Source organism: Ranitomeya variabilis, chromosome 4, assembly GCF_051348905.1.
Source record: "Ranitomeya variabilis isolate aRanVar5 chromosome 4, aRanVar5.hap1, whole genome shotgun sequence".
Taxonomy (NCBI): domain Eukaryota; kingdom Metazoa; phylum Chordata; class Amphibia; order Anura; family Dendrobatidae; genus Ranitomeya; species Ranitomeya variabilis.
In genome coordinates this window covers 760,120,991-760,136,150 of record NC_135235.1, presented here as the reverse complement: position 1 = coordinate 760,136,150, position 15,160 = coordinate 760,120,991, and the positions used below count along the sequence as shown (strand labels likewise).

At 43.0% G+C, this 15,160-nt stretch overlaps 1 protein-coding gene across 1 annotated transcript; it reads right to left on the bottom strand.

Moving 5' to 3' along the window:
- Nucleotides 1–8,092: 8,092 nt before the first annotated feature.
- On the bottom strand, nucleotides 8,093–14,878 carry LOC143766883 (uncharacterized). Its single transcript, XM_077254881.1, has 2 exons — nucleotides 13,828–14,878; nucleotides 8,093–10,563 (listed from the first exon to the last, which is right to left on the bottom strand). The coding sequence occupies exons 1-2, from the start codon at nucleotides 13,961–13,963 to the stop codon at nucleotides 9,122–9,124; spliced, it is 1,578 nt and encodes a 525-aa protein (XP_077110996.1). The 5' UTR covers nucleotides 13,964–14,878; the 3' UTR covers nucleotides 8,093–9,121.
- Nucleotides 14,879–15,160: the final 282 nt, after the last annotated feature.

Sequence of the window (15,160 nt, the reverse complement as noted above, 5' to 3'; positions counted from 1 at the left end):
TAAAAACACAGCCCATTCTGACGTCTGAATTCCTGCCGTTCTGCTCTAGTCAAAGTCCTATCACATTGCATAGGCTCAGGACTCTACCCAGAGGACACCGCCATATGGTGCACCACCTTACGCTCACGCAGGCGCCGATCAATCTGAATGGCCAGAGACATTGATTCGTTCAAACCAGCAGGTGTGGGGAACCCCACCATAACATCTTTAAGGGCTTCAGAAAGACCCTTTCTGAAAATAGCTGCCAGGGCATCCTCATTCCATTTTGTAAGCAAAGACCACTTTCTAAATTTCTGGCAGTAAATTTCTGCTGCTTCCTGACCCTGACACAGAGCCAGCAAGATTTTTTCTGCCTGATCCACAGAATTAGGTTCATCATAAAGCAGTCCGAGTGCTTGAAAAAATGCATCTACATTGAGCAATGCAGGATTCCCTGGCTCAAGGGAGAATGGCCAGTCCTGCGGGTCGCCAAGCAGCAAAGAAATAACAATCTTCACCTGCTGAACGGAGTCACCAGAGGAACGGGGTCTCAGAGCAAAAAACAATCTGCAATTATTTTTGAAGTTCAAAAATTTAGATCTATCCCCAGAAAACAAATCAGGAATAGGAATTCTAGGCTCAGAAACCGGAGTCTGGACAACATAATCTTGGATACTCTGTACCCTTGCAGCGAGATGATCAACACGCGAAGACAGACCCTGAACCTCCATATCAGTACCAAAATCCTGAACCACCCAAAGATTAAGGGGAAAAAAAAGACAAAACAAGCTACAAAGGAAAAAAAAATGACTCAGAACTTTCTTTTCCCTCTTTAGAGATGCATTTAACACATTGTGGGCCAGCTGTACTGTTATGACCTGGTGGTAACGGAGCAGCACTGATATGACCTGGTGGGTAAAATAAATCATGGACAAGCTGGACAAAAAGAGACATAACTTTAAACTGAACAGTAAGTACAAAAACTAGCAAGAACTTATCTTATGCTGACATGGACTGGCCATCAGAGAATTCCAAGGAGAGGACTGAGTCTAACCCAGAAAACATTGACAGCTGGCATGAATTACAAACCAGAGCCCAGTTAAATAGCAAGGCCAAGGGAGCCGATTAGTGAAAGCAGCTACCAGGCCAGACTCCAGGAGCAGCAGTTCCACTCGAAACCACCAGAGGGAGCCCAAGAGCAGAACTCCCAAAAGTACCATTCACAACCACAGGAGGGAGCCCAAGAACGGAATTCACAACAGGCTGTGCAATATAATACCTGGGCTGTGCAATATAATACGTGGGCTATGCAATATAATACGTGGGCTGTGCAATATAATACGTGGGCTGTGCAATATACGTGGGCTGTGCAATATACTACCTGGGCTGTGCAATGTACTGCATGGGCTGTGCAATATACTGCGTGGGCTGTGCTATATACTATGTGGGCTGTGTTATACGCTATGTGGGCTGTGTTATACACTACATAGGCTGTGCAATATACTACTTGGGCTGTGCTATATACTATGTGGCCTGTGTTATGCACTACGTGGGCTGTGTTATACACTACGTGGCCTGTGTTATACACTACGTGGGCTGTGTTATACACTACGTGGGCTGTGTTATATACTGCGTGCATGGGCTGTTATATACTGTGTGAGCTGTGTTATATGCTACGTGGGCTGTTATAAACTACGTGGCTGTGTTATATGCCATGTGGGCTGTTATACACTCTGTGGGCTGTGCTATATACTACGTGGCTGTGCTATATACTCTGTGGGCTGTGTTATATACTAGGTGGCTGTGCTATATACTACGTGGCTGTGCTATATACTCAGTGGGCTGTGTTATATACTACATGGCTGTGCTATATACTACGTGGGCTGTGCTATATACTCCGTGGGCTGTGCTATATACTACGTGGCTGTGCTATATACTACGTGGCTGTGGTATATACTACGTGGCTGTGCAATATACTACGTGGGCTGTTATATACTACATGGCCGGCTGCGAACAACCAGCGACAGGTGCAGGATTTGAACCACACTTCGCTAATTGATCGCGGCCGGCCAAATCCTATGTATTCAATGTATTATTCTAAAATCTTCATAAATAAACTACATACATATTCTAGAATACCCGATGCGTTAGAATCGGACTACCATCTAGTATACATATATATATATATCTACTATATAATTGTCTAAGGGTCACTTCCGTCTGTCCTTCTGTCTGTCTTTCTTTCTGTCACGGATATTCATTGGTCGCGGCCTCTGTCTGTCATGGAATCCAAGTCGCTGATTGGTCAGTGACGCGCACAGTCCGGAAGAAAATGGCCGCTCCTTACTCCCCGCACTCACTGCCTGGAGCCCGCATAAGCTGTTCGGTCACCGCTCACACAGGGTTAATGCCGGCGGTACGGACCGCGTTATGCTGCGGGTAACGCACTCCATAACCGCTGCTATTAACCCTGAGTGTCCCCAATTTTTTACTATTGATGCAGCTTATGCGGCATCAATAGTTAAAAAATGTAATGTTAAAAATAATAAAAAAACAAAAAACCTGCTATACTCACCCTCTGTAGTACGCCGAGCCGTACTGCGTGGGCTGCGCAATGTACTGCGTGGGCTGCGCAATGTACTGCGTGGGCTGTGCAATGTACTGCGTGGGCTGCGCAGTGTACTGCGTGGGCTGCGCAATGTACTGAGTGGGCCGTGCAATGTACTGCGTGGGCTGCGCAGTGTACTGCGTGGGCTGCGCAATGTACTGCATGGGCTGCGCAATGAACTGCGTGGGCTGTGCTATACACAACGCATACATATTCTAGAATACCCGATGCGTTAGAATCGGGCCACTATCTAGTGTATATATATATATACCGTATATACTCGAGTATAAGCCGACCCGAGTATAAGCCGACCCCCTAATTTTGCCACAAAAAACTGGGAAAACTTATTGACTCAAGTATAAGCCTAGGGGGGAAAATGCAGCAGCTACCGGTGAATTTCAAAATTAAAAATAGATGCTCCATACCGTTTATTATGGCCCCATAGATGCTCCACATAAAGCTGTGCCATATATAATGCTCTGCACAGTTCATTATGGCCCCATAGAAGCTCCATAGAAAGCTGTGCCATATACAATGCTCTGCACCTTTGATTATGGCCCCATAGATAGCTGTGCCATATATAATGCTCTGCACCTTTGACCTTTGATTATGGCCCCATAGATGCTCCACATAAAGCTGTGCCTTATATATAGTGCTCTGCACCATTGCCCCATAAATGCTCCACATCTGTGCCATATATATAGTGCTCTGCACCGTTGCCCCATAGATGCTCCACATAAAGCTGTGCCATATATATAGTGCTCTGCACCGTTGCCCCATAGATGCTCCACATAAAGCTGTGCCTTATATATACTGCTCTGCACCGTTGCCCCATAGATGCTCCACATAAAGCTGTGCCTTATATATAGTGCTCTGCACCGTTGCCCCATAGATGCTCCACATAAAGCTGTGCCTTATATATAATGCTCTGCACCGTTGCCCCATAGATGCTCCACATAAATCTGTGCCATTGCTGCTGCTGCTGCAATAAAAAAAAAATAAAAACACATACTCACCTCTCTTGCTTGCAGCTCCTCAGCGTCCCGTCCCGGCGTCTCTCCGCACTGACTGTTCAGGCAGAGGGCGGCGCGCACACTATATGCGTCATCGCGCCCTCTGACCTGAACAGTCAGAACAAGAGGATGCGAAGACAGAGCGGCGCCCGGCGTGTGGAACGAGGGAAGGTAAATATGACATACTTACCTGCTCCCGGCGTCCCGCTCCTTCCCCCGGACAGCTGGTCTTCGGTGCCGCAGCCTCTTCCTCTGTCAGCGGTCACCGGCACCGCTGATGAATAGGCGGCTCCGCCCCTATGGGAGGTGGAGCAGCCTATTCATTTCTCTAATGAGCGGTCCCATGTGACCACTGAACAGGGGAAGAGCTGCGGCACCGAAGACCGTGGGACGGGCAAGGGGAGCGTCAGGAGCCCCAGAAGCAGGTAAGTATGCCTCAGCGCCCTCTCCCCCTCACCCGCCGTCCGTGACTCGAGTATAAGCCGAGGGGGCACTTTCAGCCCAAAAATTTGGGCTGAAAATCTCGGCTTATACTCGAGTATATACGGTATATATATATATATATATATATATATATTTATATATATAGCCCTCGCTTAACTCGCTACAATTTTGATGCAAATTAATTAATCTCTACTGGGGTTCCGTCATTTATACCATTTTCGCTACTTTTCTAGCACACTGACGAAGGTCCATTGCAGACCGAAACGTTTGTGACTATTGGATGTATATTAAACAAACTCCCCTTTGCATCAAACTGGCGTGTGCTAGTTGTTAATATTGCACATGTCTCAAACCCTCTTTCAACAGGTGAGAGAAGCTTAGAAAATTAGCCCAAAATTCTCCACTCTTCTCCTTGCAACTGTAGCAGCACAGCAGACACAGAAGTCTCTGATGTGTGTACTTACAAAGCAAAGGGAGTCGAAGGATCTACTGTGGACAAAGCAGGTGCATTTTGTAAATTCATTTTCAATTGTTCAAATGAGGTTTGTTGTTCATCACCCCAAGGACCAAAGTAATCACTATTTTCACCTTTTAAAAGATCGTACAAAGGCCTGGCCTTGTCTGCAAAATTGTCAATGAAGTCCCTTGAAAAGTTTATAAGACCCAAGAAATGTCGCAATGCCTTGTGTGATGTTGGAATCGGTAGAGAAGCAATTGCTTGTATTCTTTCCTGCAGTGGCTGTCTTTTTCCTGAACTCAACAACACTCTCAAAAACCTGACCTCGGTCTGTATCAATTTGACCTTTTTGGTTTTCAATTTCAACCCTGCATCATGCAGCAGCTCAAACAATTCTGTCAGAAGAGAAACATGTGATTCTTTATCATCAGTAGACAACAGGATATCATATCATCCACATATTGCAAAATACAATCAGGCCTCGAAAATCTAGATAATACCTTTGCCAACGCCTGATGGAAAACACTAGGTGACAAATGTGCTCCTTGAGGCAATCTGCAAAACAAATATTGCTCATCCAAGAAAGTAAATGCAAACTTGTACTGACAACTAATTTCAAGAGGTATACTGAAAAAACATTACTGATGTCTAGTACAGAAAAGTATTGTCACGGAGTTTCTGCGACAGAGCAGTACCAGAAGACCACGGCGTCTGATGACTTCTGCTTCATCGCTGAGAAGCACTTCTCCTGTGTATTAAAGGTGTTTTGTTTTCTTTCAGCAGGACAGGGGTTAATAGGCCATGTGGAAATTCCTGCTTTCAGCTGTGCTCGGTTAGCCATTCCTCTCTCCTATAAAAGCTAGGCCTTCTGATCAGACCTTTGTCCGAGATAGCACTTGCTAGATAGACCTGGAGTAGTGAGGAGCTGGTGTTTGGAGAGCTGGAGGAATTTATTGTGCGACAGTTGTATGGTTTGTACGCTTGGAAAATTCCTCATCCTTACCTGCCTTATTTACTTCCCCCATCCTTCACACCCTGGTGGATACCTCTGTTATTTGTGAGAGCATATTTTGTGTGAGTGGAGTTTTCTTTTTACCCTTGTCTTTGTCCCCCTGTTTGTCGGGTTGGTGTACTGTTGTACACGGTAGCGCCTCTCTTCCCCGGGTGGGGAGGGGGACAGACACAGGGCGGCAGTCAGGAGACAGGGCAAGGGCGGAGGCCCCGACATCCGCGCCATCTGAGGTATCCCGGGGAACAGGGCGAGTTAGGGCGCCCCCTAGAGCTAGGGCCAGAAAAGGTGCCCCTGGTCCCAGTTTACTCACCAGTCCAATCGTGACAAGTATTTTGCCTTCGCATTCAGCCTTGCCATCATGTCATGAGTATCTGCAACAATGGGTGCTACATTGGGAGTATGTTTGTTAAACATCCGCAAATCCAATATCATTCGATAAGAACCATCAGATTTCAGGACACACCACAAAGGATTGTTACTTACAGAATTAGCCTTTCAGATGACACCTTGATCTAACAATTCCTGTATGATCTTTGACATAGAATCAATTGATTCTGGAGGCAATTTATACTGACGTTGTGGTGGAGGATCTCGCCCCTCCACATTTACAACAACATCCTTCATTGTACCAAGCTCATTCCTGAACTGAGCCCAAAGAGAAGGAAAAAGCTGTACAATTTCTGTCAATACCTCGTCACCACCAGTTTCAGGCCACAAATGATCTGTTGACACCACATCATTTAAGCAAATACTTCCAACATGGCTATAATCACTAGGATCAATGACTACAGGTTTACAACCATTAGAATCTTTCCAGATCACTTGATTTCCTAGATCGACTACCCATCCAAATTTCTGCATAAAATCTGTGCCAAGTATATTTTCAGAATCACGACAATACCAAATGTTAATTCCTGTTTTGATAGGTGTTTCCAACGTCACATTGGTAACTAAAGTAGCTTTAGTTCCACCTTTTCCACTAAAACCAACAATTGTACAAACTGGTGAATCTGGTTGTAGCTTCAAATCAAGATTTGTAACACTTAATTGAGCTCCTGTGTCAATAAGAAATACAACATTCTGTCCTGCCAGATTTACTTTGGTAAATGGTCTTCCACAGTCATCCAATGTAACGAGTCACAAATTCCAATGGATGGGGTGTAGGAGTAGTCTGTGATTGTCAGAAAGATGGGGGAGATGGGAGAAGACCAATGTCCTTTTTAAAAGCATTCTATTTCTGGACTAAGTCTCTTTCACTGTCATCTCTCTGATCTGTCTGATTAATGGTGCATACGGTGACTGCGTTTGTCTGTTGTCAGTTGTGAGCGGGTGCAGAAGAATGTCATGGAGGTGCGGAAGGTTTGGTGGATGATTTTGGCATGAGTTCCCTTCCAAGCTTACCTGTTCCTTGTGTACCTGTCTCTGATTCTGCTCTCAAGAATTTTCTGCACTGCCATTTTAAGGGTCCAGGTATACCACAAAAATAACAATGGATATTGTTCCTTTGTGTAGTATTTGTACCTCTATGATGAATGTAATCTCTATTCTTGGATGTTACGGTGGGTCTAGGTTTCAGCTGGCTGTCTTCTTTCTCATGAACTACAACTATTTTAGCCTTGACCTGATTTTGCTTCATGGATCTCCTTACTTTGTCAATAAACTGTTGCTTCTGGCAATGATGGCTGAGCACTAGCCAATTGCTCTGAGGCAGGATCTAAATATTTGAACTTTTTTACAAAAAATCTGATCATGGATGTTGGCCCCGGATGAGGCCTAAGAACCATCACCATCCTATAGGCCTGTTCAAATTTTACCAAAAATGCAAATGGGTCATCATGAATATTAGTTCGTTCATTTTTCTGAATATCAATTGTAGGTGTGGCTTCGCCTGCAAAAAACAATATTGTCTAAGTCTGTCTTCTTTTGTACTATGTGTCAATTAATTTTCCTCATTTAATCTGATCTGCATTCTTTTTCCCATATGTGAAGGTAACCATACTTTGAGTATCTTGTTTTTTTGTTCATCATTAAGATTGAATTTATCTGTGTTTGATTAAAAAATGTCCGCATTATAAAAATATTTAGAATTGAGAGTCCTATCACATTGACTATACAAACTAGACCATAATTGTGAATCTGTATGGCTATGAACAAACTTAAACTCTATATTACTTTTCTTAGAATAATCGTGAACGAAATCCATTTTCTCACCTGTGGAATATCTTTTCCTCTCCTGGATTGATCCAACCATCAATGGATGGTCCTCTGTGTCTTTACTGAAATCCTCAGACCTCCATCATGGGACACATCCAGCTCTTTATGGTTGGAGACACGAATCCTCACTGTCTGTAGGCTCTGTCTGATCCTTGTGACGTGAAATAGCAGAATTCCTGCACCTTGAACAACAGGTGTTTAGCAGAGCTCTCCACCTCCGTGTGCAAGGGAAAGGATTTCACAAAAATAGCACAAAAATCAGATTTGGCAGGGCTTGCCAAAATGTTAGAGAAAATAACAGTTTCTTACTTTTTTAAGTAAGAGCACAGTGAAGATAGAAAGGAAAGCAATATTGAATTGTGTGGATAAAACAAATCTTGTTTAATGTTCATTCAAAAAGTGATGACAAAAATGAAGACAAGTAAATTCATAGCACGTAGTAAGTATTAGATTATAGAAGAGAAAACAAGCATTCATTGGTTCCTACATATGGTTTTGAAGTATGATGTGGTCTGGGTTGGAGATTCTCAAAGTATGAGAGATCTGTCTGAACAGGAGTTAGGTCGGCTTATATACTATATTGACCCATAGGCTTACATTGGATCTATTTTTCCTGTCTCATAACCACATATGGTGATCTGCTGCTATGTTCATAGCCTCTACCATATCAGAAGAACACTAGTAACTTGCGGAATATGAATATTAGTTTTTTGTACATTACCTCATTTTGAAATGCTTAAGCATATAGCCTGTGACCTTTAAGAACCATTGTTTATCTCCAAATAGCCACAGTTCTGACAAAAGCCCTATAGGTCTGACAAACAGAGAACAGATGTAGCGGCCACAATCCTCAGAATAACTCAGTCCCTCACTATCCAGAGTATCTATTTGCTAGTTAGAACCTGCATATGTAAAGTAATCTATATTTTTTTATTATTATTGAAATACTAATATTTTACAGTGGCTTACCCTCCTTCTGGAGTGTGTCAATGACTGCCTTCTAGACATGTCCAGTCTGCAGTCTTCCTCATGATTGTGGAGCCTACTGAAACAGACCAAGGGACCTTTTTAAAACGTTTACGAAGCCATTCCAGGTGTTTTTATTCTAATTTACTGACTTAATGACTTTTGGGTTTTCATTGGCTGTAGGATCTAGTCATCAACAGAAATAAACACTTGAGATATATCACTCTGTAATGATTCTATATAATATGAGTTTGACTTTTTGCATTTAAGAACTGAAATAAATTAACTTTTTGATAATATTCTAATTTAGTGAGAAGCACTTGTATGTGACTATGTAAACACAATTAAGAACATTAAAAAAGCTTTTCCCCTGTGTGAATTCTTTGGTGGCTAGAAAGAGATGGTTTCTTCACAAAACATTTTCCACATTATAAACATGAAAATGGCTTCACCCCTGTGTGTGTTCTTTGGTGGGTAACAAGATGTGTTTTCTGGTTAAAACATTTCCCACATTCTGAACAGGAAAAACGCATCTCCCCTGTGTGGGTTTTCTGGTGGCTATAAAGACTCGTCTTCCTGCTAAAACATTTCCCACATTCTGAACATGAAAAAGGCTTCTCCCCTGTGTGGGTTTTCTGGTGGCTTACAAGATATGATTTGTGGTTAAAACATTTCCCACATTCTGAGCAGGAAAAAGGCTTCTCCCCTGTGTGGGTTTTCTGGTGGCTAACAAGATGCGCTTTTTGGTTAAAACATTTCCCACATTCTGAACATGAAAAAGGCTTCTCCCCTGTGTGGGTTTTCTGGTGGCTAACAAGATTCGCTTTGTGGTTAAAACATTTCCCACATTCTGAACAGGAAAAAGGCTTCTCTCCTGTGTGAGATCTCTGATGTCTGACAAGAAATGATTTATCTAGAAAACATTTCCCACATTCTAAACAGGAAAAAGGCTTCTCCCCTGTGTGGGTTTTCTGGTGGCTAACAAGATTCGATTTGTGGTTAAAACATTTCCCACATTCTGAGCAGGAAAAAGGCTTCTCCCCTGTGTGGGTTTTCTGGTGGCTAACAAGATTCGCTTTTTGGTTAAAACATTTCCCACATTCTGAACAGGAAAAAGGCTTCTCCCCTGTGTGAGATCTATGATGTTTGATAAGACCTGATTTATCTAGAAAACATTTCCCACATTCTAAACAGGAAAAAGGCTTCTCCCCTGTGTGAGATCTATGATGTCTGATAAGAACATTTTTATATGTAAAACATTTCCCACATTCTGAACAAGAAAAAGGCTTCTCTCCTGTGTGGGTTTTCTGGTGATTAACCAAATCTGATTTCTGGCTAAAACATTTCCCACATTCTGAACAAGAAAAAGGCTTCTCTCCTGTGTGGGTTTTCTGGTGGCTAACAAGATGTGCTTTCTGGTTAAAACATTTCCCACATTCTGAACAGGAAAAAGGCTTCTCCCCTGTGTGAGACATATGATGTCTGATAAGAACTTTTTTATCTGTAAAACATTTCCCACATTCTGAACAAGAAAAAGGCTTCTCTCCTGTGTGAGTTCTTTGGTGGGTAACAAGCTTCGCTTTCCGATTAAAACACTTTCCACATTCTGAACATGAAAATGACTTCTTTGCTTTAGGAGCAGTTTGTTTTTTAATGCTTATTTTGTGATTTTGATTTTCCTTAGTAGTCGGTAATGAATCAGAAGACAGGACCTGTTCCAAATGATCAGATGACAGATCTTTGCTGTGAAGGGATGATGGTATATTTGGAGTAATGGCATTCACTTCAATTGTATCCTGTGGGATCTCAAGATTATCTGATTTAAACAATGAAGATGTCAGCTGTCCTGCTGATCTCCTGGTACAGTTATCTGCCAAGAATAAAACCAATTATCATTTTAGAATAAAATATCCTTGAATTCTATATTTTTGACCATTTCTACTTAAACGGTCTGTAAAAATGGCAAGTTATGCAAAATTATTGAATTATTCCCCAAGACAATGACAGTTTACAGTTTACTAGACTGTGCTCAAGCCACATTAAGCATCCATGCTTTTGGCATTACTATAGTGAGAAGAAATCACTTATTTTATGGCATGTGTATCTCCTGGAGCACAATCTGGGCACTATGTGTTGGGTAATAACTTGGGAAATTTGCAATTTTCACTTTCCAACATTCACTGCGCGTGCTAATATCTGGAAACTGCAAGTGGAGTCAAAATAGTCACTATTCCTATAATTTATTGAGGGTTATAATTTACAAAATGGAGTCATTTTAACCCCTTCATGACCCCAGCTTTTTTTTTGTTTTACGTTTTCGTTTTTCGCTCTCCTCCTTCCCAGAGCCATACTTTTTTTATTTTTCTGTCAATATGGCCATGTGAGGGCTTATTTTTTTGCAGGACGCGTTGCACTTTTGAACGACATTATTGGTTTTAGCATGTCGTGTACTAGAAAACTGGAAAAAAATTCCAAGTGTGGTGAAATTGCAAAAAAAGTGCAATCCCACACTTGTTTTTTGTTTGGCTTTTTTTGCTAGGTTCACTAAATGCTAAAACTGACCTGCCGTTATGATTTTCCAGGTCATTATGAGTTCATAGACACCAAACATGTCTAGGTTACCGTATATACTCGAGTATAAGCCGAGATTTTCAGCCCAAATTTTTGGGCTGAAAGTGCCCCTCTCGGCTTATACTCGAGTCATGATCGGTGGTGGGGTCGGCGGGTGAGGACTGTCATATACTCACCTAGTTTCGGCGTTCCTGTCGCTCCCCCTGCCTGTCTTCGGTGCCGCAGCCTCTTCCCCTGAGCGGTCACGTGGGACCGCTCATTAGAGAAATGAATAGGCTGCTCCACCTCCCATAGGGGCGGAGCCGCCTATTCATTTCTCTAATGAAGCGGTAACGGTGACCGCTGATAGAGGAAGAGGCTGCGGCACCAAAGACCAGCTGTCCGGGGGAAGGAGCGGGACGCCGGGAGCAGGTAAGTATGTCATATTCACCTGTCCGCGTTCCACACGCCGGGCGTCGCGCCATCTTCCCGGCGTCTCTCCGCACTGACTGTTCAGGTCAGAGGGCGAGATGACGCATATAGTGTGCGCGCCGCCCTCTGCCTGATCAGTCAGTGAGGAGAGACGCCGGGACGGGACGCTGAGGAGCTGCAAGTAAGAGAAGTGAGTATGTGTGTTTTTTTTTTTATTGCAGCAGCAGCACAGCTTTATGTGGAGCATCTATGGGGCAACGGTGCAGAGCACTATATGGCACAGCTATGGGGCAACGGTGCAGAGCACTATATGGCACAGCTATGGGGCAACGGTGCAGAGCACTATATGGCACAGCTATGGGGCAACGGTGCAGAGCACTATATGGCACAGCTATGGGGCAACGGTGCAGAGCATTGTATATATGGCACAGCTATGGGGCAATGGTGCAGAGCACTATATATATGGCACAGCTATGGGGCAATGGTGCAGAGCACTATATATATGGCACAGCTATGGGGCAACGGTGCAGAGCACTATATATATGGCACAGCTATGGGGCAACGGTGCAGAGCATTATATATATGGCACAGCTATGGGGCAACAGTGCAGAGCATTATATATATGGCATAGCTTTATGTGGAGTATCTATGGGGCAACGGTGCAGAGCATTGTATATATGGCACAGCTTTATGTGGAGTATCTATGGGGCAACGGTGCAGAGCATTGTATATATGGCACAGCTTTATGTGGAGCATCTATGGGGCCATAATGAACGGTGCAGTGCATTATATATGGCACAGCTTTATGTGGAGCATCTATGGGGCCATAATGAACGGTGCAGTGCATTATATATGGCACAGCTTTATGTGGAGCATCTATGGGGCCATAATGAACGGTGCAGAGCATTATATGTGGCACAGCTTTATGTGGAGCATCTATGAGGCCATAATGAATGGTATGGAGTATCTATTTTTAATTTTGAAATTCACCGGTACCTGCTGCATTTTCCACCCTAGGCTTATACTCGAGTCAATAAGTTTTCCCAGTTTTTTGTGGCAAAATTAGGGGGGTCGGCTTATACTCGGGTCGGCTTATACTTGAGTATATACGGTACTTTTTATCTAATTGGTAAAAAAAAATTATAAACTTTGCTAAAAAAAAAAAATTGCGCACTTTTCCGGTACCTGTAGCGTCTCCAATTTTCGTGACCTAGGGTAGGGTGATGGCTTATTTTTTGTGTGCTGAGCTGACGTTTTTAATGATACCATTTTGGTGCAGATACATTCTTTTGATCGCCCGTTATTGCATTTTAATGCAATGTCGCAATGACCAAAAAAAAAAAATCAAAATTCTGACATTTCAATTTTTTTCTCGCTACGCCGTTTAGCTTTCAGGTTCATTTTTTTATTGATAGATTGGGCGATTCTGAACGCGGCAATACGAAATATGTGTATTTGATTTTTTTGTTTTATTTTAAATGGGGCGAAAGGGGGGTGATTTAAAACTTTTATATTTTTTCATATTTTTGTAAAACATTTTTTTTTTACTTTTGCCATGCTTCAATAGCCTCCATGGGAGGCTAGAAGCTAGCATAGCCTGATCGGCTCTGCTACATAGGAGCGATGCTCAGATTGCTCCTATGTAGTAGATTTACTGCATTGCTATGAGTGCTGAGCACAGGGTGGCGCGCACACAGCAATCAGGCATCAACAACCATAGAGGTCTTCAATAGACCTCTGGTTGTCATACCGATGCATCGCTGATCCCCGATCACGTAACGAGGGTCAGCAATGCACGCATTTTTGGCCCGACGGCCGGAAGCGCTAGTTAAATGCCGCTGTCAGCGTTTGACAGTAGCATTTAACTAGTTACTAGTGGCGGGTGGATCGTGAATCCACCCCCCGCTATTGCGAGCAAATGTCAGCTGTTTTGAACAGGCTTTGATGCGGGCTCACCGCCGGAGGCCACATCAAAGCAGGGGTTCTGACCTCTGATGTACTATCCCGTTCGAGGTCAGAAAGGGGTTAAAGGGGTTTCATCTGCTCTGGTTTTCTGCAATTTTGTCATATTAGGAATTCTGCAAATGGTGTGTCCCATCTCCTCTGGGATCTGCTCCTGCAATGTCTGCTTTGGACACCAGAGGCGGCTTACTCAATCTGCAGGCGATGCTGGTAACAGAGGTGGGGTTGGAACCAGAAGCTCTTGGCGGTGCAGGCTCTGCCCAGTCACTAAGATTAGGGCGCCTGGCATCTGTAGTACCATCTGCCAATTGGAAAGCACCAAACATTTTTTAATCAGATAAATTTGTATTAACGATAACAAGATTTACAACAGATCACATGTTCATACTCATTTTATGTTTTACAGTAAATTAACCCCCCCATGGAGGCCATATCGGGAGCAAACAATAATTCGTCCATAGTTGACAATATCAAACAGAGTTCCAGTTTACCATAAATTGTACTATATACTGGTAGAACATTAATCTTATCCAACCACGGCTGCCATAATTTATGGAAGAAATCTAGCTCGTCCCTCCTGGTGTAAATGCTTTTCTCAAGCTCAGTTATGTGGTTCGTTTGAGCAATGAATTCACGTCTGGACGGAGGATCATCTCTAACCCAATATTTTGCAATCAGTTTCCTTGCAGCAAACTATAATCTTGCAATTACAATTTTAGTCGTATTGTCAGTTAATATTTACCCTAATATACATATCAACGGATCCCTAGGAATAACGCACCCATACACCACTCCAATGCAGTTCAACACTACAATCCAATAGGAGGACAATCTGGGACAATGCTAAAGCATATGCAATATGTCCGCCTGAGATTGCTAACTCCTTGGGCAATCAGAGTTGGACTTCGAAAGCACCACACCTTACTAAAGCTTGAAGCATATTGCCGGAAGCTGCCAGATACAGCCTTGATCTCCTCTGGTTCAGTCCTCTGTGCTCAGCTCCCGGCTTGTGTATTTGTTTCCCGTTGTGACCCCGGCCTGTTTACTGACTACTCTTATGTCTCCTGAGTTAGTATTTTCTCTGGCCTCTTGGTTCTGACACGGCTATCTGTCTTTTCTTCTTCCCATCTTACTCCACAGAACAGTAGGTAACTGTGCTTCAAGCCTAGCGGTCTCTGTGTAAGTCCAAATCCATGTAGAGGGGTTAAAGCAGTTAAAGGGTAATGGGCAAAACTGTGAATATAGACAATAACACATCTATTGAAATGATCAAGCTGAACAGTGATCCTCAGGAAAAAAAATGAGTAGTGGTGAAACTTCTCTGGAGTAATTGGAGTATGGGACTTGGTGGCTCTAAGCAATATAAACTATCGTAAGAACCAATATTTTCTGTCAGATAAATGTCAAGAAGAAATATTAGACATTTAAATAGAACTTTTTATAATAGTGCAGAGCTGAGGGATCTGAAATTTAGATCTCAGGCATTTGGTAATTGAAACCTTTTTTTAAACACTACCAGGGAG